A 17,229-nucleotide genomic window follows, 5' to 3' on the forward strand; every position below is an offset into this window, starting at 1 on the left:
CAAGTCCCCTCTTCAACCCCCAACACCAAAAAAAAAAAACCCACCCATTTAATTTAGAGCTAAAGATGTATGAAATCTCCATTTATAATGAACATTTTTGAAATTCATTTCACTGCACTTGGGTTTAGAATTTTTAAAGTTTGAAGGTTTGTTGGAAACAAGCTTCCATATGAATGAAAGGTCACTAGATTTGGAGTCTATTAGTTAAATAAGGATAGTAAACTTCTATGACTTTGTTCCTTCCATTGATAAGCCTTAGTCAGAACAATGTCCCTATCCCCATGTCATGAAAGGAGGCTGAAGAGATGCTTGGAGTTAGAAACATCAGTTTATCTGCTGAGTGGTGAGATGGGGATTTGTTGAAGTCCACCTAATACCTCCCCTTAAGAGAATAAAAAATGATAATAACATGTAGCCTCCTGAGCCAGAATGAAATGATTTTGCTGTCTTTAGGAAATAAAATATCAAGCAGGTGAATGGGTAGTGCAGGATATTCTTTTAAGAAACAGGCTGGGATTACAAATCAATGCCCAAGCAATAATCAGGATCTTTTTTAGTTACATGTATTCATTATTTGTCTACTCTACACATAGCATTTGGTTGTGTCTATGGGGCTCACAAGATAAATCAACATGGGTTGGCTCCTACGCAGGAGAGAGAAATCTTGCACACACCTAACTCTTTCCATCTGGGTGGTATCAAAGCTTTGTAGACCTTCTCCTATTTTAGTTGGCTCTGAAAAAGAGGTGGAATCTGGCCCTGGGAAGGTTGGAGGACATCCTGATTAACACATCTGACAGTCAGTAAGGACCACAGATTCCTGGAGTTTAGGATGCGTGATAGAAAACACAAGAACAAAGGCAAGAAAGTGATTGTGAATAATGCTGTGAAGATGATTCTTCCAAGGTCAGGAAAGTTTCTGAGCAGTGGAGTTTATGATGGGGGAGTCGGGAGAGAGAAGAGCGGGGAGTGTGAGTTAGACTAAGCCAGAGGCCAAGCAAAGAGAATGTGGATCCAAAATGGTAAGTGGCAGTGGGAAAGACAGGCTGTGTGAAAGAGTTACTTCAGAGCTGGGTCATCACAACAGATGGGGGGGGTCCCAGGAAGCAGGTGACCTTTTCTTCAATGTTGCCTCCTTGTTAAAGACCTCTCCAAATGTCCTCTTTTAATCTAAGCTCCACAGCCCTGTGGTCAGCATACATGCTATCCTATCGCTTTCCTTTTTAAAACTTCTGTTCTACATTGTCTCCGTGTTAGGACGTATGCTTTACAGGAACTGCTTGCTCTCTGCTGAGTCTCCAGTGTGGAGAACAGTACTGGAACACAGCAGATTCCTGGTAAATATGTGCAAAATCAAATGATCACAGGAGGCAATGAGAGTGAGGGGGCAGAAGCACCTTGATCCTCCCGTGGGGCGAGTGTCTGCCTTCTTCATGGATGGTGGTTCACTTACTATCTCTCTTTTCTCCTGTGTAGGTCCTCCCCTTGGAGGAGCACAGACGATGAGCAAGAGCACTGAACAGCGGCCCCAGCCAGGTACCACCCAGTGTGTGATCTCTGCTTTGTTCTTAAGCAACTATGGGTTCCACATAGTTTACTGATGGAAGATTTGAACAGCATGCAGTTAGCCCTCCATGGCTGTGGGTTCTACATGAAGGAGTTCAACCAACCCAAGACTGAAATATTCAGGGAAAAATTGTGTCTGCACTGAATATAAAGAGACATTTTTCTGGTCACTGTTCCCTAAGCAATATAGTATAACAAATACTTGCATAGCATTTATCTTGTATTGAGTATTATAAGTAATAGAGATGTTCAAAGGTATATAGGTGGGCATATATAAGTTCTATGTAAATAGTACACCATTTTACTTAAGGGATTTGAGCAATGCAAATATTGATATCCATCACAGTCCTGAACTAATCACTTGTGGATACCAAGAGAAAACTCTACCATATGTGTTGTATCTTATCTTTGAAAATAAATTTATATTTGGCTCATTGAACATAAATCTGTGAAGTCAGTAACAGACATAGAAATAAGGTGGAACCTTGTTAAAATCCAGCTGAACAGAACTTAAAAATTAACTGTTATAATGCTTCTTTTATAAAAGAAAGCAACTGAGGCCCAGAGAGGTAAAATGATGTGCTGAAAACCACTCACCCGCTCTATGAGAGAAATAGAGCTATAACCCCAGGCTTCCAACTTTCTGTCCAAGTCTTTTATGCTTCACCAAAACATACTTTCAAAACTACACTCACCCTGCCATGGATCTACTAAACACTTAAAGCAAAAGAACTTTTAAAGCCATGGACTTAGAAACTTTCAGTACTAAGATGGAGCTTAGAGACTAAGTCTATAACACCTTCTATAATATCTCAGTCCATGCTTCCCTCATCTCTGCTTGAATATGTACAGAAAGTAGAGATGACCAACTAACAAAGTCCCCAGACTTCCCCATCAGCTTCCCAGTTTACTCTGGGAGGAAAGGTGCTCTACAAAACCCTCCAAAAACCTGATGATAGCTATGGTGCCCAAGCTCCAGTTCCATTTCTTTTTTTCACCTGATTAAGCTCTGCAGTAGTCATTTGTTTGGGGATAGTCACACATGGTATCAACCTCCACTCAAGACACAACATTGCTTAGGAAAAGCCAAGAAAACACTGACTGTGAAACACAAGCTGATATAGAGTTTCGTGGAAGTACCAATAGCAATAGAATTAGATATTACCTGCCAATAATGTTTTATATCATACCAAAAGTGTGGATTAAACAAATAAGTAGACTAAGTGGCCTTAAGGATTCTTCAAATTAACGGTCTAATTAGAAATCCAAGAGTCATAGTGAGTTGTTTACATTACAATTGTAATTGTAAAAATTGTGAAACTGTGCAAAAAAAATTGACATTTGGGCCAAATTGAGATCCAGCTCTCTGCCATGATTCCCTGAACTGCAAAAGATGACTCTCACTTAAACCAATATTGCAGACAGTCGGAAAGTTTTAAGTAAAACAATAACTTAAAAATAATGATTTTATAGCTAAAAGTACAAATTCTCATTGGTATTAACACATTCAAGCTTAAACTCAGAGAATAGAACTGGCGGTACAAGTGAGAAAACTGATACTTGGATTGCCTAAACAAATTCGTTGACAGCGTAGCTGGGGCTAGAGCCCACATGCTTGGGTTTCCAGGGATGTGGTTTTTACGCTCCATCAGAAAAACAAGTATTTGTAATGTTTTTAGTATTAGGTAGAGCAGTAGTCATCATGAGACATTCGTCAGGCCCATTTCATAACTGACCCTTCGGTTTATTCACTGTTCAGTATCAGCCAGCTCCTTTCCAAATATTTTCATGATTTTGTTTTGAGTAATGACTGCATACGCTACAATTTTTAGAAACCAAATATGAAAGAATGATATCACTTTGATTCCTTGTTGTTTCAAATATAATTGTTATCAAAACCTTTGAGGTCTTCAGATAAAGGCAGTGAAGTTTTCCGAAATCAGGGGTTCGTTCCTATGATATTGAAATAAAAGTAAAAATCCTGGGGGTTTTGTTATAGTCATTTGTAATTTTTAATAACAATGAACAAACTGTCCCTTTGTGTCTCCTTAGATCCATATCAGATCCTGGGTCCAACCAGCAGTCGCCTAGCCAACCCCGGTGAGTTTACCTGGGCCTACAGTCCTTTCTTTCCAGAATGTTCTGTAGCTTTCTGAGGTCCAAAGAAACTCTGTTCTTAGTCCAGACACCAGACTGGGGAGTCGTATGTGTTTCTTCAGCTTCTTTCCTTCACATGCTTAACACTTGTTTCATTAGCATGCAAACAAGTTATCAGGACTTATTACTACCTGTCAATATCTGTTCCCAAAGGTGCTTCTGGAAAATAAATGTATCAGCACAATGTCTCATACTGACATTTAGATTAGTCATAAATGTTGCAGGTAGAAGTTCCAGTAAGGAAACATGAGGAGGGAACAGTTCCAATGAGCTCTCAGTTATCTCCCCCAGTCAAGGCACAAGTGAATAAATGTCTCCAAAACCTTTTCATTTTAATTTCAAAAAGAGTTAGGGTGATCTGGTCTTCTCAAAGAGACATGGCCCAGAAAACCTACAGACAATACGAGTGAATTTGACCATGCATTGGGGGTTTATTATAAAAATAACTCTCAGGTGAGTTCTTCTAAGCCAAGACCCTGAGAATTTTAAGGTACAGGCTCTTTGCAGTAGTGAAGCCCACATATCTCCCATTGCAGGGAACTGAGTGCTGCTGGTGCCACCATGCCTGTTCCTTCATCTTTGGCCATCTTTCCCAGACAATATAGAAGCCTCCCAACATCTCCTGTTATTTCCCCGCTACCTGAGTTCTGCTATGTAGAATTTAGAGATAAGAGCCAAACACTAGAACTCTGCCAGGAAATAATGAGGTTTGGTCAAACTAAAACCTGTGCAGCACCTTCTCTCTGTGACTCCAGCAGCTGTCCTATGACCCTGATGCTCTAATGCTCACAGGGAATGCATGGGGACTTTATCACTAAACATAGATCAGACAGTGACTCAGGAGACTCAAAGATCTCTTTATAAGGCATGTGGGGAGGTGGTTTACCCAAGACAGCAGCATCTGGTTTTGGGCAAAAGCAGTACCTAATTATTAAGTCTTGAGACAAAGTCTCTTAATATCTAACCTTGTTTATTGTGCCCATCTCAAAAGCGAGCAAAAAAATAACTCAAAATAATTAAAAATAATTCATTGTATATTTCAAACTAGTGGGGATAAAGATTTTTAATGTTCTATCACAAAGAAGTGATAAATGTTTGAGGTGATGGACATACTGACTCCCGATTGCTCATCACACTGTACATACGTATGGAAATAATACCTATACCTAGACACATATGTGATTATGCACCTGCATTACAAAAGAATGCTAAGAAGGAGTTGTCAGGGTGATCCTGAATGTAAAAGGAAACAAAGGATTTCTTCCAAAGGATAAGTGAATCCCCATGCTTAGTGGTTCTGACATCGCCAGGCTCAAAGACTCTGTTTTCCTCCTGTTTGCCTCACTGCCTACAGGAAGCGGGCAGATCCAGCTGTGGCAGTTCCTCCTTGAGCTACTCTCCGACAGTGCCAACGCCAGCTGTATCACCTGGGAGGGGACCAATGGGGAATTCAAAATGACGGACCCCGACGAGGTGGCCAGGCGCTGGGGGGAGCGGAAGAGCAAGCCCAACATGAATTACGATAAGCTGAGCCGGGCCCTTCGATACTACTATGATAAAAACATCATGACCAAAGTGCATGGCAAAAGATATGCCTATAAATTTGACTTCCATGGCATTGCCCAGGCTCTGCAGCCACATCCGACCGAGTCGTCCATGTACAAGTACCCTTCTGATATCTCCTATATGCCTTCCTACCACGCCCATCAACAGAAGGTGAACTTTGTCCCTCCCCATCCATCCTCCATGCCTGTAACTTCTTCCAGCTTCTTTGGAGCAGCGTCACAATACTGGACCTCCCCCACTGGTGGGATCTACCCCAACCCCAATGTCCCCCGCCATCCCAACACCCACGTGCCTTCACACTTAGGCAGCTACTACTAGAAGCTTAACTCTCGGTGGTCTTCCAGCTGAAGCCCCAGTCCTTACTCTTCCTGGATATTTTGGACTCTAAAGGACATGTGTGACCTTGAAAAGAAAACAAAACTGGATGTTCTTCTTGATGATAGAACCTTTGTACTTGTTCTTTAAAAACAGTTTTTGTTTTTATGTCAGTAATTTTTGCTTCCTCTACCTGAACAAAGAGACAGATCATTCCATGGGCCAGTATGCCATTTTGGATTCTCAGTCTCCTATCATCTTTTGAGTTGAACATTTAGATTACTGGGATGTTTATATCATGGTTCTGAGAAAGAAGCTGTAAATTTTTTAAATATTTTTATGACCAAAGCAGTTTCTTAACACATAGGTTTCATTATTGTAGGATTTAATGCAATAATGAATCACGGACATAACCAGTCCTTGTCTGGTTTGAGACTTAGTGAAATAGAGGCAGGAAGTGTATAGTCTCATTTTAGGAGGTCCTAATTCAGTGGATGGCAACTGGAACATTGGCTGTAAGGTCAGTGAAGTTTTCACCCAACTGGAATTTGCAAGAAAAGAAAAAAAAAGCATGTATATGTGCGTATTTAAGAAGCCATGGGCATTGCAGTTCCCCTCCTTGGACAGTGTGCACCTGGCTGACCATTCTGTCCAGAAATAGTTAAAACACGAACTGAGTCTCATGCAAATACAAACATTTCTGAAAGAGAATTAAATAACTTTTTTTTTTTAAAGTGACAGTGAGTCCCGGAACTTTGAGAAGTCATAGGGATTTCTAAACTCAAACAGATTCACAAGCGCTGTGCGTTTGTCAGACCATCCAACCAGGGTCAACCAATCAGAAGGCAACTTACTGTATAAATTATGCAGAGTTATTTTGCTATATCTCACAGTATTAAAAAATAAGTAAAAAATTAAAAAGAATAAAGAAACGAGTTGACCTCGGTCACAAATGCAATTTTAGTATAAAAATCAATCATTGTTATTTTTTTAAATGTAATTTGTACATCTTTTGTCAATCTGTACATTTGGACTATTTGTACGTTTTTATAGCTGGTTTTTAAAAAGCATAATGTGACTATTGCTGAAAAGAAAACAGGGCGTTTAAGTCACTGACTTACTAGGAAGAGAAGCACTGGTACAGTTATTTAACAGGTGTGTACAAGCAAGGCAAAGCAATCCATTTAAAATTTTAAAGCTTTGAATATGTTTGTAAATAACAGAAGAGCAATGATCACAACACAGAACAGAACAGCCAAACTTTCCCTTGTGAAGGTGGGGGATTTTTCCTGCTCTATATATGCAATCTATTTTTAGACATTAAAATATATATAATTTTGCAGGTAACCGTTGACTTTTTTAACTATATTAAGTGTTAAGCTGACAACTGTCAATGAAGACTACGTTGTAAAAATAATTTGACTAAATAAATTGTGCCTTCTCTCAGAACTGTTTTCTTATTTATCCTACATCAGGTCAAAGGGATTTCCTAGGGGAAGTTTACTATTTCATTAAGAACTATTCAAATGTACTTGCTGCCGTATAGCAAAAGCTGCAAATCTGATGTGGTTCTGCAGTGTTACTGATGATGTTTGCAGTCATTTGTGGGGTGCTATGTAAGCCTTCCTTCTTCTGTAGCAATAGAGATGACCCTGCATGCTCCAGTGGGCTGTTAGCTCTGAAAGATTCACCATCACTGTCCTAAAGGGTTTTATAAGACAGCTAAGGCCATAATCCTATCCAAGGACCAGAACAAAGCAAACAGGTCCATCCAGGGTGAGCCTCATTCATTAGACTTCACTCTGTAACACCCCTCAAGCCAGGTAAAACCAGGTAGCTGACTTCCTGACATTCCAATAGAGGAAAGAGCTCAGCTTCCTTTTATTCCCTTGCCAGGATTTTGTGAACCATATAGAATTTTAAAGTCTTTTTTTCTTCCCAAAGAAGAAACTTGCTTCAAATTGCTTCACTGCTAGGTTTCATGCTTTCATTTCCAATATTTATAATAAAGAAGAACAATTCCTAGAAAGTCCTTGATGTTGCAAGGACACTCACGGCATTAGTAACCCTAAGACCTTCCCTGGGTAACACAGAGCACCTTCCAGACCACTTCTCTACCTAAGTTTATTGAGATTTGTACCACAGCATCGGTCTCTATTTTTTATCTTTATGTATTTTGTTGTCACATGCATTCTGACCCAGGGAGGCCTGGCATTTAGTCCCTGGGAATTCCCAGATTTAAAATCAGTTAGTTGCCTCACAGGTACTTAGTTGACTTGTTACCCCCAGGAAACAGTTTCTTTGTCCTCTTGAATGCTAGTCTAATATTTTCTCCACGCAGGCATTCTGTACCAATGCTGTGAAGTTTATGCCAGCTATCAAACTGCAAGCCAAGCAGAGAGGGACACTGCAAGCCTGTAACAGCCATTTAGGGCAGGAGATTGTCTTAGATCGGGTGGCTTATAACAGCAGAAATGCATTGCTGACAGTTTTGCAGACTGGGAAGTCCAAGAACAGGGCAAGTGAGGGCCTGCTTGCTGATTCTTAAATGACACCTCACCTTCTCATTGTGTTCCCACACATGGTAGGCACAAAGTAGCTCCTTGGGGTCTTTTTTATAAGAAGATTAATCCCATTTGTGAGGGTTCCACTCTAAAGACCTAGTCACCTTCCAAAGGCTCTACCTCCAAATAACCCCCCATAAGGGATTAGGATTCAATGTATGAATAGGGGGGAATTATCTTTCTTTTGGGGAGGTTTGATGGGGAATCAAACCCAAGTCCTGGCACATGCTATATGCATTCTACCACTGAGATACATTCCCAGCCCAAGGTCATCATGCAGGCAAGCATGCACATGTGTGTGTGTGTGTGTGTGTGTGTGTATGTGTATTAAAATTGTTGATTCTAACATGAAGGAAGTCACTATTTCAGGTTATAGTCAATAAGTACTAGAAATTTAATAGAACTTAAATAATCATGATTTTACTGAGCCAATAATATCTGGTTGCAATTAAACATGTTTTTGAGCCCATGGGTAATGATTGAAGTATGCGTCCTCACTTAGGGGATCCCTAATTTAGACCAAATTAAATTGGAAGGATCCAGAACACTAGGAAGGAAAGAATCATTTGTCCAACCCAAGCCAAGACACTGCCAGGCCAAGGCACCCGCTGATGGGGAAATAAACAAAACAAAACAAAATGAAATGAAATGAAATGAAATACAGTCAGCTCTTTGCATCCATAGGTTTCAAATCCACAGATTCAACCAACTACAGATTAAAAGTATTCCAAAACTAGTTAAATGCGTACTAAACATGTATAGTCTACTTTTTCTTGCCATTATTTCCTTAACAGCACAGGATAACAACTATTTCCACAGCACTTACTTTGCATTAGGTATTATATGTAACATAAAGATGACTTAGAGTCTAAGGGAGAATGCGTGTAGGTTTTCAGCAAATACTACGCTATTTTACATAGGAACTTGAGCATCCAAGGATGATAGAATCCTCAGCGGTTCTGGAACCAATCCCTTGATTCCAAAAGATGACTGCATTTATGGGAGAAGTCTGTGGACTTGGTTTCACACACTACTTCCACTATCTGTTTCATATCAGCCATCGTACAAATATTTTGCCTTGAAAACTCTGAAAAGATAGGCTTTGGGACAGCATGGCTGGGGGACTCAACCCTTGAGCTTGACTGCCTGCTACCTAGCCAGGCTTCTGCCCCTCACTGGGTCTGTCTCTCCAAGATTCCTCTGCCAACAACAGCAATGCTGTGTTCAGAATTCCCTCAGGAGGTCTCAGTGCGTGTGATGGTGAGAGAAGGAGAGGAAGTTTGAAGGAACTGGAATGAAGGGTCAGGGGACTGGTTCTGCTGAATATACAGAGGCTTTGCATTTATCGAGGAAAGAATTTGTATTTCGCAAAAAGCATATTGGGCATTTCATCACACAAAAAGTTACTGAAATTGACACTGCATGCATTCTGCCAGGGAATCCCTCTAAAGGATTAGGAGAGGTCAGCTGACTTCAAGACTACAAATCCCAGGCTCCCTCAGGGGACGGACTCTTCTGAGAGGAAGTGGTTTCACCAGGCAAACCTCTAGGGTTTCCGCCAATTGAGAAAGGATATGGAGGGAAGCCTTTAAAAGGAATGTCGGTTCACATGCCTGGGGTCTGTCTCCCTCTCTCACTCTTACTTGGCCTCCTGTCTAATTGTTTCAGTCTGTCTGAGCTGGTAAATTCCTAAGCACATAGTTAATTTACACTTAGCTTAAAAGCTCTAGGGGGAAACAGCAAAAGTTTCCAGTGAGACCACTTACTTACCTACAATTGCTAGATTAACCTTCTGGATTTTAACTGAGTTAACTCACGTATTTACTTAGTGGGAGGAGAGAGGCAATTTGGGGAGATAAATGAGCATGGTATAGTTCCAGAGACCCTGGGTTCAAATTCTGGCCCTTCTGCCTACTGAGCAAATCGTCTGCCTCTATTAACTGGGGAGCTGAGTAATATGTCCTGCTGGAGTCCCTGTGAAGTGCTGCAGGACAATCCGGAAAACCCATTGTGAAATGCCACACAGGAAGTATATATGTTATTAGTTATGTGCTAATATTTACTAGATTATTTTCAAGAATGTTTATTAAGTCCTTGGTAACCAGTGAAGTCTCTGTTTGGTGAGTTCAGTACAGTGTAGACTTTGTTTTGTGGTCAGAAAGGCATTTTTCAAATGAGTGAAAAGTGGAAGTGAATTGGATTTTCCAGAGAACGTTCGCATTGCCCCAGCCCTTACAGTGCCCTGCTTGGGCGTGTGCCTTCCACAGGCTCCGTGTCCCCTAAAGTCAGTACAGCATGTAGTTGGGATGTAGGATACAGCAAATAAAATGAGACTGTTCTAAAGGAATGCTAAAAATGTATTCCATCAGGAGTACTGGATGAGATTTTTAAATTGCTTAAGGAATACAGGTTGGGAGCTGGGATTTTATGCCTACTAAACTTGGATTCAAATTTTTCAGACTTAAAGCCACTTGGTGGCTCCATAAGAGAAGGGACTGTGTCTATCTCCTTAGCAGTGGTGGCAGTGGCACACAATAATTGATCAATAAGCATATGATAAGTGAATACATGCCGAACAGGTCCATAGTTAGAAAGATCTGGTTATGAATCCTGGCATGTCCACTGCCTAAAGCATAACTTACTGTTTCTGAGTTTCTTTCCGCATCTGGAGAATAAGGATGAAGGTAACACCATGCAAGGTTGTCACAGGAGCTAAGTCAGCTAGCGAGAATAAAAATGTTCTCTATGTTGAAAAGAACAATGGAATGCATGGTATCACAGAACTGTTTTGATTGCTAGGCAGTTCACTTATCATTCAAAGCTCTGTACAGGGCTCTGTTCTTCTGGGATAGAAGATAGAATTTTTTAAAAGATAGAATTAAACCACACTATTTAATTGTATTGCATATTCTGAATATACAATTTTCATATTGAAAAAGATTTTAAAAACTTGAAATAGTCACAGACTTTAAAAAGTATTGAAAAATACAAAGAATATATTTTATTGAATCATTTGGGAGTAAATGGCCAATCCTATGCTCTGTTACCCCCCAATACTTCAGTATATATTTCTATAAAACAATGTCTCTTACATATTCCAGTGCACCCATGAGAATCAGAAAATTAACATGAACAGACTACTGCCATGTAATCCTTGGGCATTATTCATCTTTTGTAGTCAAAGGATCCCATTTAGACTTGTAGACATTCAGTTAGCTTGAACATCAGTCTTTCCTTAACTTTCAAGACTGACCAAGAGGTACACAGCACTGTGTTACAGGGTGTCTCTCAATCTGGGGTTGTCTGATATCTCATCATGCTCATATTTAGGCTGGGTTTCCCTGGGAGAAATGCCATCCATGTTACACTGACTTCTTATCCTTGCAGAATCTGTTTATCTCATTATTAATGAAGTTCTTTCTCTGAAGTTACTCTTCCTCCTTTGCAATTAGTGAGAGTTTTGTGGGGTTTTGTATGACATTCTATAATTATACCACTCATCATCAAGCTGTGATGCTTCATTCACTTATATTTAAGTAAATATCTTTAGAGATATGTATCTCTAGAGTCTTTTAGATACAGATATTTCTAAAGACTCATATTTTTCCTGTGTTATTGAGTAGATCTAATTTCTTATCATTATTTATTTTGCTCTTTATCTTGTTCATAAAGATGGCCAGCCAAGCTGGCATCAATTAACTATGAACAGAGTTAAGTGATATCTGTATATACATACATGTACCTAATTCATGTATTCACATGTATACACACATACACACTGGGGTGTGTGTGTGTGTGTGTGTGTGTGTGTATGCTCTATAGTTCCCTTCACCTCTATTTGTACTGAAAGCCCTGAGTTAACTCGGATGCATTCATTTGCAATAAACACAGCATTCTATATATTTTTCCCCTTTCCATATTTTTAACTTCCTTATTTGACAAAGAGAAACATGGTCCTCATTAAGTACACTGTAGTGGATGCACTTCCTTCTCAGACCTCCTGCATGTGGCCAGTTTATCTCTGCATCACTCCCACCCCATGGGACATGCTTTTCTCCATCCTGGCATCGCTACTGCTGGGCACCATCCTCCCCTCACCCTGGGCTGTGCCTCTGCATGGATGTCATCCTCAAACTACTCAAGCTCGACACCCCCAGCCAGGTTTCCCTCCATGGGGACACAGTACTAGTCCTACTTCAGTCCACACCATTCCCTTCACCCAGCTTGAGCTCTGATGCTTCCTTCACACCTGGACCCCTTCAGCTCTGGTACGACTGCACCCCGACACTGCCTCACTCTGCTATACCCACGGCTTCAGGAATAAATCTTTCAGGAGAAACAGGAAAAAGGAAGAGTGGGGAAGGAAAGGGAGACAGGAACTATGAGATTTATCAGTACACTAGTCCTACTTCGGTCCACACCATTCCCTTCACCCAGCTTAAGCTCTGATGCTTCCTTCACACCAGGACCCCTTCAGCTCTGGTACGACTGCACCCCGACACTGCCTCACTCTGCTATACCCACGGCTTCAGGAATAAATCTTTCAGGAGAAACAGGAAAAGGGAAGAGTGGGGAAGGAAAGGGAGACAGGAACTATGAGATTTATCAGTAAATTTGTCTGCTCCTGTGTTTGCACACAGACACACCTTTGAGGTGCAGAATCGGAAGAATCGGAAGGGCTGGGACAGTGGGAGGAGTCAACCAGAGAGGCTAACAAACTAGGACTGAGAATGAGGGACTGGATGAGAAAACAAAATTTCTAAAATCATGTGATAGATGTTCAGGGTGGAAAGTAGAAGAGGGAGAGAACCAGGTAAGCCTGGCAAGTATGCAAAAGCAGACTGGGCTTTATTCTAATATTATGGATAGAGAGTTGGACAAGGAATGTATGGCTTTTGCATCACTTTTGGTTGTTGGGCAGTACAAAGCCTGAGAGATAGGAGACCCCAGGATCAATCTGTGTCTGAAGGTCTACATCCCCATTAAACAATACAGGAACAAAGGGCAGGAATTGTTTCTAGCTCCTGCCCTCCCCCACCCTGCCATCTTACAAAAGGATTCAGTGCACGCCTGTTGTTTGTCAGACTGCACCTGCTGGACAGAACTGTCCACGGCACAGCAACTCTGTGAGGCAGGGTGAGGCGCCTGCACTGCTTGGATACTCAGATATACACAGAAAAAAGAAAAACCCATGAAAGATGCCATTAAAGCATAAGACCAGATCCATGTAACTAATTTACCATCACTTTTTATTGAAACCGAGTTTGGTGTTAATTGATTTCCCTGGTAGATGCAGTATTTCTTTCTCCACAGATTATTATATTGCCCAGAGCCCCAACTTTAAGAAATGTTTAATCAAGCACCAGTGTATTCTAGCAATACTTCCCAGACACCTTGGCTTCCCTTGACAGTTTCACCTTCCTTTGCTCTCTCCCTCTGTCTTTTTTTGCTACATAAACTTATCTAGTAATTTCTGCATAATGTAAAGATTTGACATTTAGAAAAAAGTCATAATAAAACATGTGACCACTAGAAGACCTATTTGCTTCAGACATCTCTCTGAGAACTTTAAAATGTGGGGAGTACAAACCACCCATAGGAATTTAGTCTGTAGGGAAGAAATATGGGTTTGCCACTAATTTCCGAATTGCTAAATTAATTGGATTATAGCTTAAACTTGACTTTAAGAGTATTTCTGAAGATTCTCACCCTGCTCCTTCCATACTGCATCTTTATAAATTTCAGTGGTTACCCAATCAGAATATAACTCCCCAGACTCAACATGGGTCCAGGTTTTCAAGTGACTTCAATTGGACAACCAAGACTTAGAGTTGCTGTTTTTGTTCACAACAAATTTTCAAAGGTAGGTGGGAGTGAAGAGGGAGGAGAAAGAAATTCCAGGATTTCCATCCCCACAATTAGCTACATTGCCAAACACAGTCATCTTCCAAGTTGCCCTGCCCACTTGGGAAATCTGCACTCTTAGAAGATTCAGCCCTTCACTTCTCCAGGGCTTTGGCCAGAACCAGGAGCAATATCATAGATTAGCTGAGTTTCCAGGAGCTCCAAAGTGCCATAAAAATCACATTTTCATATAATGCCTCACTTGGGTTAAATCCTACTTTGCAGGAAATCCTTTGTTCTTAAAGATCAGTTATCCAATTGGCCCATAGTTGACTACAAATGGCATGTGATTGAAAGGCAGTGGGGAGAAAGAGGGAATAAAAAGCACCCACCTCATAACTCACAAGCAATAGGAACCCAGAGGAAGCCTATTCCATCTCCAGCATTTGGGGAACACTGAACAGATGGACAACTGTCCTCTGTGCACGAGGATTTGCTGATTATCCTGGGAGAAAATATGGCACAAAGATGAAAATTGGCACTGGGTTTCCAGGACATAAGTGTAATAATTTCAGTGCAAAATAGCATTTCACTCTGGATCACAGCATCTCTAGAAGGTGAAGATCATCCTTCACTAAATCCTCCACCATCCCAATCTCTGAGAAAAATGGAAAGACTGGCCTAACCATGGAATTTCCTGAACTTGGTGGATTTACAACCAATGATCCAGCAGATGACCCAAGCCATAACTGCTGACTGTAAAACAAATTCAATTATCCCAAATTCCAACATATCACCCTTCTTCCTGTCCCTCACCCCTTTCTTATCATAATCTTTCCTGGGCCATCAACCCCCACTGGGGTGTCTGAGCCCACATTTAATCTTTCTGTGAGCTCAGAGCCAAGAAATGGTGCTAGGACATCTCATCAGAGGGAGAAAGCCACATTCCTGCTGAAGAACAGTGACATAAAGTTAGCCCCAGCCTGTTCTAACCCACAGAATTAAGTAAGTCAGTTCTATCCCCTCTTTGCAGCCATCTCCAAGGACAAAAGAAACAGTGCTGGGTTGTGAGAAGTTATTTTTCTGACAGCGTGGGGCCCCTGACTAACTGATTAGGAAAGGAAACTCCTGAAGTAGTTTTATGTGTTGAATTATAAAGCACCATTGTACAAATAACTCACCTATCATTGGTCTGCCCTCCACCCTAGCAACTGGCCACCCAGGGTTAGAGACTATCTCTAGAGTGTTAGACATCTGGAAGGAAGGAAGGAAGGTGGATTCTCTGGGTTCCTTCAGGGCTGAGAATCCACACCTTGGCAATGAGGAAAACCATAACCCAGAGAGAACAGGAATTCTTATAGACTCAACCTCTTGGACCCTGGGACAACACAACTACTAGGGCCCAGAGGATTCCAAGGAAGATTCTCCTATATTCTCCTAAGACCACTTCCTCCCATCTTTTCACTTGTCATCCATTCCACTAACACCTGCCTCAATCCCACCGTATTTACCAGTTAAAATGTTCAAGAGGCAAGATTTGGTGTGCCTAGTTCATTGCTGTCACCTCAAAGAACCAAAAGGGTTCTCTTGGGTCAGGGCTTGGGGCCAGGAGGTCATATGGTACAGAATACCAAGGGTTTCTCCCTAAACAGAGCTGTGTGCATGACTGGCCAGCCCTGCAGCCAAGGTTAGGACAGCGTGATGCACAAATGACCCAGTGCAGCATCTCCTAAGAATGGCCCTCAAGCCTCAACTTCCAAAACTTGGTCTCATGCTTCATCCAGAAATCTTAAACTGTGTTATGGGGAACTCACAAATGTAATTTTCCAAGAAAATACTGTCACCACTAGGCCAAGAATAAAATGTGGCATGGGGAAGGAAGGGTAGCATATAGTGCAATGTGTTGTTCACTGCCTTTTATTTAAACCCTTACAGCAACCCAGGAGGTGGGCATTTTGGGTCCGAGTTCCTACTTGAGGGTTCCAGGGCTCTGACACGGCTTTTGTATGAAGATATGGCTTCTGACCTGTATCTGCACCTCTGAGATTCTTGGACCTAGCCGCCGTGCTGACCCTTCTGGGACTCTGCCGCCTGTGCAGGCTCATCTCCTTGACACCTGCTCTACGGGAGACCAACTGCCCCTTTGGGCGAGCACTGTAGTTTCCAAAGCGTCTTCACACACTTCCCTGTAGCGTGTACCAAATATGTATTCATCTACTTATTTGTCTGTCTGCTCCCTCCATACCCCCCTACACAGCTCCACAAAGGCAGGGTTTCCCCTCCTACTGGGACCCTGGGACTACTGACATGCATCCCTCTGCCGACTTAAGAGCAGTGCTGGGATTTGAACCCAAGGCTTCCAGCACTCCAGGCAAGCACTCTACCAGGGAGCTACAACCACACCCCAAACGCACTCGCACACGCACGTGCTCTGAATGAGGCTCCGACGCGCGGTGCGTGGACTGGCCCCTCTCCAGACGCTCCTCCGCTCCTCCGCTTCTCCGCTCCTCCGAGATCCTCCAGGGCCCCACGCACTCTGCTCTGTCTCATGCCAGAACCCTCTCTTTTAGAGGGAAGAGGAAGCCGCTCTGGAGTCTCTAGGAGTCTACGTTTGCAGCAATACTTGGCCCACCAGGGAAAGGTTTTCAGTTTGTTTTATTTTGTGAACGGTTCCTGGAAGCCCCAAATGCTCCATCAAGCGCTCCCCTCCACCCAGGACAGAGACGCCCACCTGGCAGGGCCTCGACCCAGCTCCTGCCTGACCACCCAGGCCCTTGTCTCGTCCCCCACACCACACCACCCCAGGTCCCCCCTCCAGCCCTCCTTGAATCCAATCCATTTAAAATTCCCTTTGAAAAGGTCTCTGTTTGGGTGAGTTCGGGCCCTGAGTAGAGAGCGGCAGATTATCTGAAAATAGGTGTTATTGATTACAACCAGGTGGTCTTTGTGGAAAGGGGTCCACTTGAACCAAAATAAATATTTGCCAGCACAAAGAACAAGCCAGTCCCTGTTGTCCAGCCCTCCTTGAATCCAATCCATTTAAAATTCCCTTTGAAAAGGTCTCTGTTTGGGTGAGTTCGGGCCCTGAGTAGAGAGCGGCAGATTATCTGAAAATAGGTGTTATTGATTACAACCAGGTGGTCTTTGTGGAAAGGGGTCCACTTGAACCAAAATAAATATTTGCCAGCACAAAGAACAAGCCAGTCCCTGTTGTGCG

The 17,229-nt window shown here is 42.0% G+C and overlaps 1 protein-coding gene across 4 annotated transcripts in view; it reads left to right on the plus strand.

Moving 5' to 3' along the window:
* The window catches only part of Fli1 (Fli-1 proto-oncogene, ETS transcription factor), a 126,686-nt gene extending 119,659 nt beyond the window's left edge, over positions 1-7,027 (plus strand). For all 4 annotated transcript variants that reach the window (XM_010616556.3, XM_010616558.3, XM_010616561.3 and 1 more), the window contains 3 exons: positions 1,477-1,536; positions 3,619-3,666; positions 5,078-7,027. In XM_010616556.3, coding sequence (XP_010614858.1) covers positions 1,477-1,536; positions 3,619-3,666; positions 5,078-5,607 — 638 coding nt within the window. In that variant the 3' untranslated portion in view covers positions 5,608-7,027. The remainder of the gene's footprint in view (positions 1-1,476; positions 1,537-3,618; positions 3,667-5,077) is intronic.
* The last annotated feature ends 10,202 nt before the right edge of the window (positions 7,028-17,229 follow it).

The sequence above is a fragment of the Fukomys damarensis genome, unplaced genomic scaffold (genome assembly GCF_012274545.1).
Source record: "Fukomys damarensis isolate Sample0158 unplaced genomic scaffold, DMR_v1.0_HiC HiC_scaffold_16, whole genome shotgun sequence".
NCBI lineage: Eukaryota > Metazoa > Chordata > Mammalia > Rodentia > Bathyergidae > Fukomys > Fukomys damarensis.